The following is an 18,888-nucleotide window of genomic DNA, read 5'->3' on the forward strand; positions in this document are numbered from 1 at the left end:
TCATCACCACCACTATAATCACCATCACCACCACCATCATAATCACCATCACCACCATCATAATCATCATCGTCATCACCACCACTATAATCACCATCACCACCACCATCATAATCACCATCACCAACATCATCATCACCATCATAATCATCACCATCATCACCACCACCACCATCATAATCACCATCACCACCACCATCATAATCACCATCACCAACACCATCATAATCACCATCACCATCACCAACACCATCATAATCATCACCACCATCATAATCATCATCGTCATCACCACCACTATAATCACCATCACCACCACCATCATAATCACCATCACCACCATCATAATCATCATCATCGTCATCACCACCATCATAATCACCATCACCACCACCATCAGCATCATAATCACCACCACCACCACCACCATCATAATCACCACCAGCATCACCATCACCACCACCATCAGCATCATAATCACCATCATCAGCATCATAATCACCATCACCACCACCACCATCATCACCACCATCATAATCACCATCACCACCACCACCACCATCATAATCATCACCACCATCACCACCACCATCATCATCATCGTCATCACCACCACTATAATCACCATCACTACCACCACCATCATAATCACCATCATCACCACCACCACCATCATAATCACCATCACCATCATCACCACCACCACCATCATAATCACCATCACCATCATCACCACCACCACCATCATTACCACCACCATCATAATCATCATCATCGTCATCACCACCACTATAATCACCATCACCACCACCATCATCATCACCACCATCATAATCACCATCACCACCACCACCATCATAATCACCATCACCACTACCATCATAATCACCATCACCATCATCGTCATCATCATCACCACCATCATAATCACCATCACCACCATCATCAGCATCATAATCACCATCACCAACACCATCATAATCATCACCACCATCTTCACCACCATCATAATCATCATCGTCATCACCACCACTATAATCACCATCACCATCATCACCACCACCACCATCATAATCACCATCACCACCACCATCATAATCACCATCATCACCACCATCACCACCACCACTATAATCACCATCACCACCACCATCATAATCACCATCACCACCATCATAATCACCATCACCACCATCACCACCACCATCATAATCACCATCACCATCATCACCACCATCACCACCACCATCATAATCACCATCACCACCACCATCATAATCACCATCACCACCACCATCATAATCACCATCATCACCACCATCACCACCACCACTATAATCACCACCACCACCACCATCATAATCACCATCACCACCATCATAATCACCATCACCACCATCACCACCACCATCATAATCACCATCACCATCATCACCACCATCACCACCACCATCATAATCACCATCATAATCACCATCACCACCATCACCACCACCATCATAATCACCATCACCACCACCATCACCACCACCATCATAATCACCATCACCATCATCACCACCATCATAATCATCATCATCGTCATCACCACCACCACCACCACCACCATCATAATCACCATCACCACCACCATCATCACCATCAACATCATCGTCACCACCATCATAATCACCATCACCAACACCATCATCATCATCACCATCATAATCATCACCACCATCACCACCACCATCATAATCACCATCACCACCACCACCATCATAATCACCATCACCATCAACATCATCGTCACCACCACTATAATCACCATCTTCACCACCATCATAATCACCATCACCATCATCACCACCACCACCATCATAATCACCATCACCATCATCACCACCATCACCACCACCATCACCACCACCACCATCACCACCACCATCATAATCATCATCATCGTCATCACCACCACTATCACCACCACCACCATCATAATCACCATCACCACCATCATAATCACCATCACCACCACCATCATAATCACCATCACCACCAGCATCAGCATCATAATCACCATCATCAGCATCATAATCACCATCACCAACACCATCATAATCACCATCACCAACACCATCATAATCACCATCACCAACACCATCATAATCACCATCACCATCACCATCATAATCACCATCACCAACACCATCATAATCACCATCACCATCACCAACACCATCATAATCACCATCACCACCATCATAATCACCATCACCACCATCACCACCACCATCATAATCACCATCACCACCACCATCATAATCACCATCACCAACACCATCATAATCACCATCACCATCACCAACACCATCATAATCATCACCACCATCATAATCATCATCGTCATCACCACCACCATCATAATCACCATCACCACCATCATAATCATCATCATCGTCATCACCACCACTATAATCACCATCACCACCACCATCATAATCACCATCACCAACATCATCATCACCATCATAATCATCACCATCATCACCACCACCACCATCATAATCACCATCACCATCATCGTCACCACCACTATAATCACCATCTTCACCACCATCATAATCACCATCACCATCATCACCACCACCACCATCATAATCACCATCATCACCACCACCACCATCATAATCACCATCACCATCAACATCATCGTCACCACCATCATAATCATCACCAACATCATCGCCAACACCATCACCACTTCTCACTTTCTCTCATACACACACACACACAGTGTCAGCCCCCCCCACCCCTTAACACACACACACACACACACACACACACACACCTGTGTGTTTCCATGACATAGAGCAGGTCTGATAAAGTATCAAGGCTTTTATTAAAGGTGAAATTATTTACAGGTAACCAAAGACAAGATTCTGCGCAAAACTGGGTAAAAAGTGTTTATACACATTATATATATATTTATATTTATAGATTTTTATTTATATCCTGCAATAATAACCAAGAAAAAAAAAACTGTATAAAACAAACAAACAAACCCTTGAGCATCCAGTCTACCGTTCAGGAGGAGATATTTACATGAAATATTTACATTTACACACACCACTGAGTTTTATTTATTTCACCAACAATCCACTCGAGTTCATCAAAAAGGAAACTTTACTGCAGCTTTAAAATGAAATAAAAAAATCAGAAAATATACAATTATTTATTTATTTTTATTTTTTACTCTGCGGTATGGCTCTGTGAGGAACAGGACACTTGTTAGAGCGAGATCATTTATTTACTCACAGATTAAAAGGGAACAAAAAGAACGCAGGAGAAAAGAAAGAAAAAATGACGCAATTTAATATTAAATATTTAAAAAAATTATAATAAAAAATGATGGATATTTTTTGGATGGAATTAATCAAACCCATGTGCTAATTTTTTTATCTTGTTTAATTTTACACTAATTTATTTATCATTAAAGGCATTTGAATATTTTTATTTTTTAATTTTTTGTTTTTCCGAAAAATTTTTATTCCAAACAGGGTCAGAATTTTTCTCTTTCTTTCTTTTCTTTTTTAAAAAAAAAAAAACTTTATTTAAGCTACAACAGTTCACATTCATTTTTTAAAAAAAATGTCCCAAATTCAACAAACTAAAATAATCTAAAATCTAGACAAGGAAAAGTAATGAAACTCATGAAAATGACTTTTAATTACTAAATTTAAAAAAAAAATCAATTTCAAGTATAAATGTTTTTTTTGGGGGGGGGTATCTGAAATAAAATCCGAATTGTTCTTTAAAGGTGTAATATGTAATATTCATGATATTTTTAGATCGTTAATTTTTTTTTGTCTTTAATTCTTGTTAAAATATTACTAGAATATTTAAGGTGGAATTGTTTAATTCCACTCATATCAAAGAATGAGGAAAAATTCAAATAAAAAAAATTTCCTCTGAAAATGTAAGCCATGAGCTTTGATTAAAAAAAAAAATAAATAAATAAAAGGTATAAGGTGGAACGGTTTGACACCAAGGCCTCACTAAATGATAAGGGGAATTTAGCAACAATACCACCTTAAAATCAGAACAATGGCTTTAAGTATTAAAGCGTGATTCAGAAATAAACTGAAATATTCGTCACAAATTAAAATTTAAGATTGATACAACTCCATCTGCAGCTCATGATTAAGATGCAAAAAAATGTATATAAATTTAATTTCTTAAATTTTCTATTTAAAAAAAATTCCAGGGACATGTTACTATTGTTATATCCAGACTCGTGAGCTAAATTAAATCAATAATTTATTTATTTTAGAATGAACCGCATGATTAGTTGATCAGGTGTTGATCAAATAAAAAATGATGTATTTTTATATTTTCCTGACAATAATCGTGTCAATTTCACGCAGCTGTATTTCTTATGGCTACTGCAGAATATTTAAAAGACTTTTAAAATTAAATTTATTATTATTAATCATTAATAACCCTGTTTAACACTCAATAAGCTCCATTACAAAGCCTATGCTTTTTATTCCATTATTTTAAGCTTATTTTTAAAAAACTATTTTTTTTCTTGAAACGCTTGCTCGAGATATTTCATTATTAAAACATTTTTTCCAAACAATTGTTTATTATTCAGACGCCATTAATTCATATTTGGGAGATTTAACAAAAATTAAGCTTAAAATAAAAAAAGCAACAGCTTATAAATGCACAGGTGTGTGTGTGTGTCAGCAGTATGGGGGGGGGGAGTGTGCGCGTGTTAGTGAGAGATCTCCATAAGACATCTCCATAACTGATGTTTAGAGCCTCTTGGGTTGCCAGCTCCTCTGAAATCATGCTAACAGTGCTCCAGATAGTCGATGACGCGGGCGATGGATTTCTGGCCTGTGGTGCCCACTGCACACTACAGAGGAGGGAACAAAGGGAGTGAGAAAAACACACACAGAAAAGGAGGGCGGGGAGCAAGAGAGAGAAAGAATCTCCCTACAGCTTTCACAAGCATCTATTTAAACAGGTTGCCAAATATTAAAGGGTCACCCCATCCAGAAACACACTAAATGGGGGTTTATGCTGAACTTTGGGTTACACTTTTAGTGATAGTGAAGCTAATTTGTTGTGTAGTGCTGTATTATCATTAATTCTTCCCAAAAACAAGAGTTGTTGATCTTTCAGCTGCTCTCTGTGCTTTGTCAACTGGTCCACACAACTTGGCACAGGTTTTTACACCGGATGCACTTCCGGACACAACCCTCATGTTTTATCCGGGCTTGGGACCGGCACTGCATCCATTGGCTGGTGTTTGGGAATTGGCTGGGAATCGAACCCGGGCTTTCCACAAGGTTGGCGAGAAACCTACCACTGAGCCACCAATGCCCCCAAAAACAACAGTAAAAGCTTCTTTTCTCATTTTCAAGCAAATGTCATATTCATTAGAATACAACGCAGTGCTGATTTATGGCCAGCAAAAGACTCAAGCGCCGCTGCATCGCTCTCTTTAAAGTTGAAACGGAGCACGGGCTAAATCCCACTGCACCACTTTGAACGCTGTAGGTAATGCAAGAAACCGTGCAAATAAATCTGGGATGCTGGTGAAGCTCACATCAATCATTAAGCTCACACACCAATAAATAGAAGCACACAATTTCATTTCTCTCACACGTTTATATTCTGCAAATCTGGCAACCCGGAAATCGTTCCCTGTAACAGACACCATTTTAATCAGCGTCATTTCCACGAGGCGTGTCACTCCCAGATGTTTCATACGCCTTCATTAATTACAGTGTGATGGATGCTTCGGAAGCGTTTAGGTCAGACGCTGCGGCTCATCCCGGGGGCCGCGGGGAGCCCATTAAACCAGGAGGAAACGCAGAAGAGAGCATTCCCACAGAGCATTATTATTATTATTCTACAGAGCAGCACTTTATATACCTGTATGTATACGTCACAGAGTGCTGCGAGGGATGGAGCGATACATTTATCATCATGCCAGCATTAGAGCGAGAAGGAAAAATAAAAACAGCATGTTTTTATCATCATAGACATGTAAATGTATTCCATCTCTTTCTCCCTTCTCTCTCTCTCCCATTCTGCAACCTTCATACCTGACCCATCATTAACTAGCTTCTGTTTGCCATCTACCTTTCCTAGTTGCCTAGCAACAGCAACCTCAACCACTAAACAAAGCTATGCATTTAACTTTAAATATTCGTTAACGGCACAAGTTCTGTTTGAACGCAATTATTTATTTAATGTGATTCAAAATAGAACTTAATTATGTTATAATTATTATTGTTCATCACCGTTACTAATAAAAACATCATTTTAATCATCATTCTGCAGTGCTCACCGTCAGGTTCATGAAGTTGAGGAACTTCTTCAGCATCTCAGTCATGATGGAGAAATCTCCTTTAGGCAGGCTATCTCTCACAGCCTTCACATTTACCTGTCACACACACACACGCGCGCGCACACGTACACGCACACACACACACCATTGATTATCATTATCAAGCTAAAGCTACTAAACTAAAGTGTTCCAAAGCAACACAACCTTTATTACAGCATATTATAGTGTTATTACATTGCTATTACAGTGTAATTACTATAGTATTAACTCTAAGGAAGTAGCTATACTGACCGGACTGTCCTGACACACACACCCCAGCAGCAGTGCAGTGTACGATGCCACTATACTGTCCTCCATGTGTTTACCAGCATGCTGCAGGACTAAAAACACACACATACACACACAATTAATTACATAATTGCAGCAAGCACACACACACACACACACACACACACACACACACACACACACAGAGAGAAAGAGACAGATTTGTAGTATGAACACCTGAAGATTTCCACATGTGCATAAGGTGTGTGTGTGTGTACCTTTATTAAAATCCAGCTCCTCCTCCTCTTCCTCTTTCTCCTTCTTGTCGTCGCTGTTATTTTCGGAGGCGACCCACTGCATCTCTCCGCTCGTTACCTGCCACTGCCCACTCTCGTCCGCCTGAGACTTCGGTGCCTCGCTGATGATGTCATCAGCTTGCGCCTCGGCCTGTATGGCCGCTCTCTCGCGCTCCAGAAAGAGCTGCACAGACACACACACAATCATAATGTAGTACTGTGTGTGTATTAGTATTTAACATGACTGAAGTTCTCCTGTAGGTGTGTGACTCAGGAACCAAGAGACCGAGTTAATTTCTTAATTACAGGTAAATTTGACTGCGCTATAAAGCTAGTCAGCGTGGGATTAATCAGGATGGAAGAATTTTTATGATAACCCTGAAGATTCGGTAGACTCGATGATTCTTATCCCAATGAATCAGTACAGTAACTCAATTATATTAAAGACATCACTTTATTCTAATGAGTCAGTATAATGCCTCTTTTATATTAATGCCTCAGTGTAAAGACTGATATTGTAACCAGTCCCTACAGTGCCTTGTATACGTTAACGCCTCATAATTGTTTTTCTAATGCTGGGACTCATGCTAATGATTCATTACCGTGATTCTCATCCTAATGCATTGCAGCTAGGACTCTTGTGCTAATGGCTCAGTGTTGTGATTGTTACTCTAATGAAATAGTAATGTGAACCTTTCACAGTGAATTAGCATTGAGTCAGTGCAATAAATATCAGTGCACTTAAATGTGACTTCTATAAGCTGCTGCCCCCGGTGGACTGTCATGGTACAGCAGGCACACGATGCTGCCTTAACGAAATCATTAAGTGCACACACACCTGCACCAGTGCACTGAGAGCACTGGAGGATTTAGCCTCCATTCCTTTTTCCACCTTCTCCCCCTCCGTTCTCCCGTCTTTCTCAGCCTCCAACAGACAGCTCGAATCCACCTCCAGCTCCACCAGACAGTGCCTGTTTCTGGAGCTGTACTCCACCAGGTTGATCAGTAGTCCCAGACCCTACACACACACACAAAAAAATCACTGGAAGAACCATCAACCATATGCAGATGTCACTACACGTGTGTATCAGTGTATTTATTGCTGTATGCTGGTGTTATGAAGACGTACGAGCACACGGATGTCAAATTTCTGCTCCTGAGGGAGAAACTGAGGAACTTTAAGCACGCAGTTCAGCACAGTCATGATCAGGTCATCCTGCTCGCCTGTCTTAGTGCTGCCCCACTCTGTCAGACAGACAGAAAGAGAGACATAAGGGTTATGACAATTTTATGTTTTTCTTCAAAGGGCATTCTTCGGGTTTTGAATGTTGTAATGGAGAGACGCTGCAATAAAAAAAAAGATATCTTTATACTAATGACTGTGACTCTGTGACTCCTTTGTATCAAAGACTCATCATTATGACTCTTAGTTTAATGAATCAGTTCAGTGACTCCTTTCTACCAAATGGCTCATCTATGATTCTTACCTTAATGAATCAGTTCTGTGACTCCTTTATACTAATGACTCATCATTATGATTCTTAGTTTAATGAATAACTTCAGTGACTCCTTTCTACCAAATGACTTATCATTATAATTCTTTGTTTAATGAATCAGTTCTGTGACTCCATACCAAATGACTCATTATGTTTCTTAGTGAAATGAATCAGTTCTGTGTCATGATTCTTATTAGAATTATTTAGTATAGACCTGTTGTGCACTAATGGCTTAAGGTCATGATTCTTATTCTAATGAATCAGTGCTGTGATTCTGTAAAGTTAACAATTCCTAAGAGAGGAAGAGAGAGAAATTGAAAAACTGTGTGTGTGTGTGTGTGTTACCATTATCATGTGTCAGGTTCAACATCACCCCCAGCACCGCCCTCAGACAGTCCTCCACTGCTTTTCCCACATTGCTATGGTTACTGTGAGCGGAGTTGGCACCAGAGTTGATGACATTACGGCAGTAGAGCTGAATCATGGACTCGCAATGCCTCAGGGCCCTGCATACACACACACAAACACACACATTATACGCAAGTAATAAAATTCAAATTGCTCTTTATGATCGAGTTAGAATAACAGAGTCTCTCTCGCTCTCGGACACACACCTGGCTGAGGAGATGATCAGTTGTGAGTCTTTGTAGGCAATCAGGTAGGATTGATTCTCTGGATTATGAACCGTTACCTGGTGAACGAACACACACACACACACACACAATCAAGAATCACAATTAACAATTGCTTTGAGGATATGCATAATTATAAATGTATAACAATGAAATTTCTGTTTCACACTGATCAATGTTATTTCACATGGTAACACATTTCCTTTTGTTAAAATGGGGATGTCCCTAAAGGAATGACTGATTTCCAACAATTAAAAGCTTCTTGAAATACATCACACACCCACTGAGTCTAATCACATGGAGATAGCATATATTTTTAAACACAGAGAACAGCTTAGAAGTGGTAGAAAGCTCTTTGTGGACCTCTCTCTCTCTCTGTTAAAATTCACTGCTGCGTTTTATCTCATGATGATGAATTTGTATTCTCGTGCTTATCTTAAGGAACGAGAGCCTCAGCCCCGACGAATCAAAGCAGCAAGCTTGACAGATCATAGGTGTGACTACAAAAAATAAATAAATAAATAACAGCGTTCAATAACAAAACTGATGCGCTCACGCTCTCCAGAACTCGTAAACAGCGCTCCGCTCCCCATAACGAGGCCACCAGGTTCTCATTATCATCATCTGTATCGAGGTTTTCCACACACTCTTTCACTGAGATAGAGATAGAACAGGAACTCATTTTCAGTACAATATTAATGTCAGCAGCAACATTTCCACAGACCTGTAAGGCTATAACAGTAATTTATTCTGAAATAACATTACAGCTATGAAAATCATCATATCAGACTGAACAGTAGTGCATTACACTGGGAACACTGGGCCAGATGTAGGCATGTACCTTTATCTATAATGTGGTCCAGTCCTCCCAGTAACCTGAGCTCTTCTTTAAACCAGTCTCCTGCTCTCTTAGACGTCAATGAGAGAAGAGTCTCCATGGCCAAGTGACCAGTCTGAATGGGGAGGAAGGGAAAAAAACAACAACAAAAAAAACTATTACCGTACCAAATCAGTAGTATACTTTGACTCTTAAATCTCCTACAGATTCAGTGCTGTATCACTTCTCCTAAAGAATCAATGCCCTAGCTATCTATTCTCCAATGAATCAGTGCTATACAGTGATTCATGACTCTCCAAATGAATCAGAGCTGTACAGACATTTTCCAAATGAATCAGTGCTAGACAGTGAGTCTTGACTCTCCAAATGATTCAGTGGCAGACAGTGATTCATTACAGTCAAAATGAATCAGTGCTATAGATTGACTCTTTATTCTCCAAATGAATCAGTGCTGTACAGTGGCTCTTTATTCTCCAAACGAGTCAGTTGTAGACAGTGATTCATTAATCTCCAAATGAATCAGTCCTGTTATTCTCTGCATGAATCAATGATGTAGAGTGATTCTTTATTCTACAAAAGAGTCAGTGGTAGACAGCAATTCATTATTCTCCAAATGAATCATTGCTGTAGAGTGACTATTACCTGAATAAATCAGTGCCAAGTATGATTCTTTCTCCATCTCCTAACAGATCAGTGCCAAAACTATTAATTTTTAAAATGAAAATTGTTACCTAGTGAATCTAATGAAATTATGGACTCAAAATCACAATTCTTACGTGACAAACCAGTGCTTATGACTCACAGTGATGTTGTCTAGGTCCAGATGTTTGTTGTGTACAGTTTCGCACAGTTTCTGTATTTTCTCCTTCACTTTACTCTGATGATCCTCAGACTCGTCCTGCTCCATCTCCAGCAGACGGATCATCAACTCCAGACAGGCGCGGTCCAGGTCCATGTTGAGCCGATCCCGACTGAGGATGTACAGTAGTGCTGCCGTACACAATGCCAGGTTCTGAGCACGCACACGCAAACAGACACAGCGTTATAATTATTATAATAATCACACAATGATCATAATTATAGTCGTGGAATAGTTACCGGATGTTGTGGTGCGTCGCTCAGCATGTTAAACACCTGAGCCACTTTTCCTCTCGCTCTCAAGTGCATGCGGAAACTTGGCATGGCACAGCGTGTAGCTAAACTGATTATACTGTGCACAAACACACACACACACACGAGGTAAATGTAAACACTCGGGGGGAAAAACCATACAACACTAGCACACAAAAGAAAAGAGAAAAAAAAACAGTGTGTAGCTGTGTGTGTGTTTGTGTGTGTATACCTAAGGCAGCGTGTGTGTAGAGGCTGTGTGCTCTTCAGTCCCGTCTCCAGATACTCAAAGTCGTCTGTAAATTCCTGATTCTCTCCGAATTCCACCACGTCGTTAAAGTGCTTCACCTGCTGGACAACTGTGTACAGCTACACACACACACACACACACACACGGCTAAGCTGAGGTCAGGACTTTTGTTTGTACCTTTAACTCTGAGAGCTCATTGTGACCATAATCTCACCATGTATAGTTCCAGTGAAAGGAACTCTTAATGCTTCAGCTTCATACCAAGACATTTTGGGCAATTTCATGCTCTTTGTGGGAACAGTTTGGGGATGACCCCTTCCTGTTCCAACATGACTGCACACCAGTGACCAAAGCAAGGTCCATAAAGACATGGATGAGTGAGTTTGGTGTGGAGAAACTTCACAGGAGACTGTGAGCCAGGCCAAAACTGGGACGTCTGCCTTTACATGCACATGAATGTAATATGGAGTTGTCCCGCCCTTTACAGCTATAACAGCTTCAACTCTTCTGGGAAGGCTTTCCACAAGGTTTAGGAGTGTGTTTATGGGAATTTTTGACCATTCCTATTGAAGTGCATTTGTGAGGTCAGACACTGATGTTGGACGAGAAGGTCTGGTTCACAGTCTCCACTCTAATTCATCCCAAAGGTGTTGTATGGGGTTGAGGTCAGGACTCTGTGCAGGACAGTCAAGTTCCTCCACACCAAACTCACTCATCCATGTCTTTATGGACCTTGATTTGGTCACTGGTGTACAATCATGTTGGAACAGGAAGGGGTCATCCCCAAACTGTTCCCACAAAGAGCATGAAATTGTCCAAAATGTCTTGGTATGAAGCTGAAGCATTAAGAGTTCCTTTCACTGGAACTAAGGGGCTGAGTCCAACCCCTGAATTCAATGATTTGGAGGGGTGTCCCAAAACTTTTGGCAATATAGTGTTTTTATATTTAGTTTCCTGTTAATTATGTAAATGTGTATGATATTAATTTGCTTTGTTTAACCAATGAGCATGAAGCTCTTCATTTCCCTGTAATCAATCAAAGCACTAGCTCTGTGAAATAAATTAAATAATTAAATCTTTGATCTTTGGAGCTCTTTTCCCAGCCATGACGAGAATAAACCTACTTACTCTGGAGTCAGTGATGTCTCTGTGAGTTTATGTTTTATTCGTCATTTCTTTAACAATCGTTCAGTCTCTGCATCTGTTAGTGCTTTCATGCCATATTCAGTGCTCTGTTTATTCCTACGGAAAAAGTTTATTTTATAAAAGTTTCCCATGATGCATTGCTCACCTCTTTTTGTTCTGAAGTGGCAGTGTGTGGGTGGGGCTCAGTGGGCGGGGTCACCGATTTTGTGACTTTAGGCGGAGGTGGGGGGGCTTTAAACACGTTGTCGTCTTTTACAGAATTCACGTCTTTGTTCACGCTCGACAGACTCGGCTTCTGGAGTTTAAAAAAAGTATGCAGTATTTTATAAAAATATAAAGTCTTAAGAGAAGTAAATGAGATAGGTCAGGACGTACAGGTGTGATGTCACTGTGGGAGGTGGGAGGAGCTTCCTCCGGTTCGGGCTGATTCCAGTGACGAGCATTGTACACCGCTTTAGTAGGAGTCTGAAACACACACACACATTAACACCTAACACAGAGAAAGAGAGAGAGAGAGAGAGAGAGAGAGAGAGAGATAGAGAGAGTACCTTCTGTACCTTTTTGAAGATTTTTCTGCTGATCAGCTTGTCGGTGTGTTTCCCAGCCCGCTCTCTCTGTACGTCTGCTCCGCCAGAACCCGACTCATCCTGCCACTCCTGAGGATCTGAAACACACACCCTCTAAATTCTGTCTGCTTTCACAGAAACACCTCCACACACAAACACTCTGAATGAGCTGCTTTACAGCCCACAGTCCACACCAAGCCAGAGTGTCAGAGTTCTCCTTCACCTCCTCCTCCTCCTCTCCTGATCTGTTCTGAGTGCAGTGTGAAGTGAAGATCATCAGCCTCCATCTCTCCTCCCTCAGAGCTGCACTGTGGACTTTTGGGTTTCTATAAACTTTGTACTGTTTAAACTGCATGTGCAACGTTCACACTGAAACATACTGATGCCATACTGGAGAGTTTAGAATTACAGCTGCCAGCTGATGATGTCATAATGGGCGTGACAGAAGCCACTTAATCAACAGTTTTATTTTTATCAACAAATTGGTTAGTGTCGTGTCATAACACACACACACACGTTCAATATAACAACACAATCAAATCCAATATACCTATATCAAATACCTATAGATCACTCTACACTCCCTACAGGTCACTCTACACTCCCTACAGGTCACTCTACACTCCCTACAGGTCACTCTACACTCCCTACAGGTCACTCTACACTCACTAGACTCCCAAACAGGTCACTCTACACTCCCTAGACTCCCAAACAGGTCACTCTACACTCGCTAGACTCCCAAACAGGTCACTCTACACTCCCTACAGGTCACTCTACACTCCCTAGACTCCCAAACAGGTCACTCTACACTCCCTACAGGTCACTCTACACTCCCTACAGGTCACTCTACACTCGCTAGACTCCCAAACAGGTCACTCTACACTCCCTACAGGTCACTCTACACTCCCTACAGGTCACTCTACACTCCCTACAGGTCACACTACACTCCCTACAGGTCACACTACACTCCTTACAGGTCACTCTACACGCCCTACAGGTCACTCTACACGCCCTACACTCCCTACAGGTCACACTACACTCCTTACAGGTCACTCTACACGCCCTACAGGTCACTCTACACTCCCTACACTCCCTACAGGTCACACTACACTCCTTACAGGTCACTCTACACTCCCTACAGGTCACTCTACACTCCCTACACTCCCTACAGGTCACACTACACTCCTTACAGGTCACTCTACACGCCCTACAGGTCACTCTACACTTCCTACACTCCCTACAGGTCACACTACACTCCTTACAGGTCACTCTACACTCCCTACAGGTTACTCCACACTACACTCTCCATCATCCTCCGTTTGTGATCCTGTGGAACCGTCAGCATCAGATTAGCATCAAGCTCATGCTAGTGTTTGATGTCCGACTCGGCCAGACTGCAGACTGTACCTGTGTGAGTGTGTGAGAGATTCTGAGCTTCGCTGATCGGAGGACCGTCCAACATCGACGCCCTCGTCTCCACTGCGCCTTTCTTCTTCACCTTCTTCCCCGGTCGGTCGTCCTCCTCCTCGCTGTCGCTTTCACTAAGCTCGTCGAAGCCGAAGTATTTAATCTTGTAGCTGGTACCGGGTTCAGAGTCCCCGGCCTCACACACTCCATCCTCAAAGCCAAAAAACTCCAGCTTGCACTCCAGCTTGGACTTAGTGGGGCGATGCCTTTAAAGAGTATACACAACACAATCAGAGAGAGAGAGAGAGAGAGAAAGATAGAGAGAGAACAAGACAGAGAAAGAGAGAGAGAGAAAGAGGGAGAGAGAAAAACAGAGAGAGAGAGTGTGTGTGTGTACCTGCTGTACTTGGGAGGCTGTGTCTCCGTCTTCCTCCGGAACATTCCAGCGTCCCCCAGATCGGACGGCGCGGTGCTCACACACTCCTCCACGCTGCGATCCATGGAGTCCTGGATGGTGACGTTACAAACCGACACACATGACGGGTGCAGCAGCGTGTAATCTCTCACACGCCCGCGACCTTTCACCTCCGACCCCGCAGACGTAGACCCGCTTGTGGAGACGGTACTGACGGGTTTATTGCTGCTGTGTTCTGATAGCTGGGAATTCTGGGAGTTCTCCTGTTCTCCTTTCTTACTGGCTCTTCGATAGACACGGTCTCTCGCCGGTTTGATAAGAGGAAGTTGCTCAAAATCGATTGGCTCCTCCGTCATCTCAGAACCTCCCACTTCCTGTTCAGCAGGTTTGGAATTGTCCGGCGCGGTGCCGGTTTGTGTGGACGCTCCCTCCGAGGGCGCAGACGGAGAACTTTCACTTAAACGTTCTACAAAAGCGCTCGAGTCTTTCAGTGTGGGCTTTAATTTAGCCATGTGTGACGAGGGTCTGGATCCGGTGATGGCGGGGGAGGGGCTCTGAACGGGTGGGGCTGAGAGAAAAACGAGAGAAGAATAAATTAATCTTCTGTACGTTTCAGAACGCTGAAGTGTGTCTAATAACGTGACAACTAAGAAAAGAATGAGGAAAAAATACAGGATCAGATAGGAAAACTAAAACAGAATCAGGGACACGGTCTGGATCTAACACTGAAAAGGAATCAGGAAGAAAACGGATCAGGAAGTTCTCCTGTTCTTCAGAAACCAGGTCCAGGGATGGGATTGGGAGCAGGAGAGCTCAAGAGACAAGGACAGGACATGATCAGGAACAGAAGCAGAAAGGAATCAGGAACAAAAACCGGAACGGGATCAGGAAAGGAGACGGAAAAATAATCGGGAATAAAATCAGGATCAGGAAGAGAAATGAGAAGATGAATAATGTCGGGAAAAGGAATATGACTGATGGAAATAAAAACAGGATTTGGAGCAGGTTCAGGAATCTAACTTTAATCAGGAACAATAAAGAAATTAGGATCAGGCTCAGGAATGGGGTTGGGAATGGGGTTGGGAATGGGAGAACTTTAAAGGGAAACAGTAATGAGTGGAGCAGTGAGACAGGCGGAGCAGAAAGACAGGTCAGCAAGACACATACACTCGTTTAAAACGTGAATAAATCATCTAGTGCACAGTTTTCCGGCTAATCTTGAGTGGGCGTGTCTTCCTTTAGGGAAGCCACACCCCTTTTGTGTATGAGCTGCTTAATCCTAATCAGGATGTCGTTACACATCACAACATCTCAATGATGGAAAGGTATATCCCCTGTAATTGGGCGGTACCTGCGTTAGCTCCACCCCCTGTGTTCTGTTCTTCCTCAGAGCCTCGGGACGTCTCGCTCTGCTCCTCATCATCACTGTCGAAGCCGAACGGGTCGTCTGCCTCGTCGTCGTGCTCCAGGCGGGGTCTTTTGTGCAGCGTGGACGTGTCGGGCGTGGCAGGCGTGTGGGCGGTGCGTCTGGATCCCAGCTGGGCTTTATACGTTGTCTCTCCCCATTTGGTGCTCAGCGTGGCTTTCCTGTTCCCAAAAACCTCCTCGAACTTGGAGTTCGCCTCACCGCCTTTCCGCGTGTACGTCTTGCTGAACTTGGTTGTCATGGTGACGTGTGTTACATATTCCCTATAATTATACATAAACACATCAGAAGCATGGATGCGGTTACATATGAATAAATAATGGCAAAATTCAGGAGCTGCAGTATGTAGCTGAATGTATGTGCCCCCCTGACCATCACACACATGAACATTTTGCTCCAGATTTATTCTCCTCACTTCTTCTTCTTTGGGCTTTTCCCTTCAGGGGTCATCACAGCAAATCATCTCTCTCCACCTCTCCCTATCTTCTGCATCCTCAACACTTCAAGCACCCACTAGCTTCATATCCTCACTTATTACATCCATATACCTCCTCTCTGGCCTTCCTCTCTGCCTGCCTGGCAGCTCCATGTCCAACATTCTCCTACAGATATACTCACTCTCCCTCCTCTGAACATGTCCAAACCATCTTAATCTGACCTCCATAACTTTGTCCCCCAAACGTCCAACATGAGCTGTCCCAACATTTATTCTCCTTGCTGTTATAATTAAATTCCACTCTTTTCTTCTGGAAGGTTCTCCACTAGATGTTGGATTGTGTCTGTGGGGATTAGTGGAGGATCATTCAGCTACAAGAGCATTAGTGAGATCAGAGTCTAATGTCAGGATGTTAAAGAGACTGCAGTTAATCCCAAAGGTGTTGGAGTCAGGGCTCTGTGCTGGACACTCCAGATCGTCCACTTTCTCCAACCTTCACCTCCACACCATGTTTTCATGGACCACAGGGACACTGGAGCAATGATGGAGCAGGGTTTGGACTCCAGGGAAGGGAAATGATGAAGCTCCACACACAAAGTGACGTTCTCAGAGTTTAGGGGTAAGAACCACATGTGAGTGATGGTCAGGGGTGCACATACTTTTAGTCATATAGTGTATACATATACACACATACAAATAAAGAAATTAATGAATTCATTAAATAAACAAGTTAATGAATTAATTAAATGAAATAAATAAGCAATTAAATAAATAAATAAAACAAATAAGTAAATAAAAAAATAATCAATAAAGTACTGAACCTGTGTGGTCTGATCTAAAGAAAATATAAATAATTTGTTTTTAATAATTTAATTAAATAAAAACAAATAAAAAAACCTAAGTAAATACATAAATTAATAAATAAATAAATTGATTAATTAAAAAAAGAAATAAAAGCACTGAACCTGGGAGTTCTGATCTCAAGAAAATATAAATACTAAAAATAATTACAAGCTCTAATCCTTAAAATGACTGAACTAAATTTTTTAATAAATTAATAATAAATGAAATAAGTAAATAAATAAAATAAATAAGTAAATAAATAACTTAATCAAATAAATAAATAAACAAAGCAAGCACTGAACCTGGGAGGTCTGATCTAAAGAAAATATAAACACTAAAAATATCTACAAGCTGTAATCCTTAAAATTACTGATACATTTTTTTAATTAGCTAAAAAATAAATATAATAAATTAATCAACTAAAATAACTCAAGGTGCAGCTTTATAAAATATACATCAATACCTCAAAGTTACAAATTAATATATATATATATATATATATATATATATATATATATATATATATATATATATATATATATATATGATTTAAAAAATCCACACGTTGTGAATATAACCACAAAAATGGACAATATATTGCGCATAAAATAAATAAAGACTATATTTTATTTTGAGATTATTATTATTATTATTTTAACTAGATGATGCCCGAGGTTAACTGTTTGCTTAGCATTAGCATTAGCATACAGTTATTTTATTCAGAGCTGCTGCTTACACTTTCCGTACACAAAGTGCAATTAAATGCAAAATGTAAACATTGTGCACTGGGTTTTAGTTCTGTAAATAAATAAAATAAAATAAATATTATATTTAAAAATAATAAAAATAATAATAGATGTAAAGCACAGAGGTGTCTCACCTGCGGCCTGCTGCTCTGTGCTAACCGGCTAAACCGCTAAAACCACAGCCGCGAGCCTCGAGCAAAATGAAATTAAACTAAAATCTCTAAAAACTCGCAGGAATTAAAGATGCAAATTGAAGATGATATTATTTTTAATTATTATTTATTATTATCAGTTTATAAGCTGTATCCGCTCGACTATGACGCGCCATGAATGATAATCCCCGCCTCCTCCGGTCTCACGATTAACCGGATATACGTCACTCAGAAACACTACTACTTTTAGACTAGTTTCAATTTTTTTTATTAGATATTACATATCTAGCAATACGAAATAAATAATCAATAATGAATAAATCGATCAGTTCCGTTTATTTGGCAAGCCATAAATCTGTCAAATTATACATTTTACTGCTAGCTTATGTTTAGCGTGTGGCGCTTGGCTGAAAACTGAGAGCAATACCCGGATGACACGGCGACGTGTGATTGGCTAATGCTCTCTGTTGCCTTATGGGATATGTAGTTTTATATAACAGACCACGAAATAACCGT

General features: G+C 41.2%; 1 protein-coding gene across 2 annotated transcripts; it reads right to left on the bottom strand.

The window, feature by feature from the left end:
- Window positions 1-2,874: 2,874 nt before the first annotated feature.
- Window positions 2,875-18,588, bottom strand: wapla (WAPL cohesin release factor a). Of its 2 annotated transcripts, none has more exons than XM_058399542.1 (20): window positions 18,355-18,588; window positions 16,121-16,458; window positions 14,752-15,337; window positions 14,355-14,620; window positions 12,930-13,045; window positions 12,757-12,846; window positions 12,527-12,676; window positions 11,218-11,354; window positions 10,974-11,085; window positions 10,678-10,887; window positions 9,879-9,990; window positions 9,594-9,691; window positions 9,020-9,096; window positions 8,751-8,911; window positions 8,039-8,154; window positions 7,748-7,927; window positions 6,892-7,093; window positions 6,638-6,726; window positions 6,347-6,442; window positions 2,875-4,903 (listed from the first exon to the last, which is right to left on the bottom strand). In XM_058399542.1, exons 2-20 carry the CDS (start codon window positions 16,434-16,436, stop codon window positions 4,838-4,840), a joined length of 3,180 nt encoding a protein of 1,059 aa, XP_058255525.1. In that variant the 5' UTR covers window positions 16,437-16,458; window positions 18,355-18,588; the 3' UTR covers window positions 2,875-4,837. The 2 variants fall into 2 exon arrangements, with proteins under 2 accessions (XP_058255525.1, XP_058255526.1); XM_058399543.1 differs by having other exon boundaries at window positions 12,939-13,045; window positions 18,355-18,587.
- Window positions 18,589-18,888: the final 300 nt, after the last annotated feature.

This window comes from Hemibagrus wyckioides, linkage group LG09 (assembly GCF_019097595.1).
Source record: "Hemibagrus wyckioides isolate EC202008001 linkage group LG09, SWU_Hwy_1.0, whole genome shotgun sequence".
NCBI lineage: Eukaryota > Metazoa > Chordata > Actinopteri > Siluriformes > Bagridae > Hemibagrus > Hemibagrus wyckioides.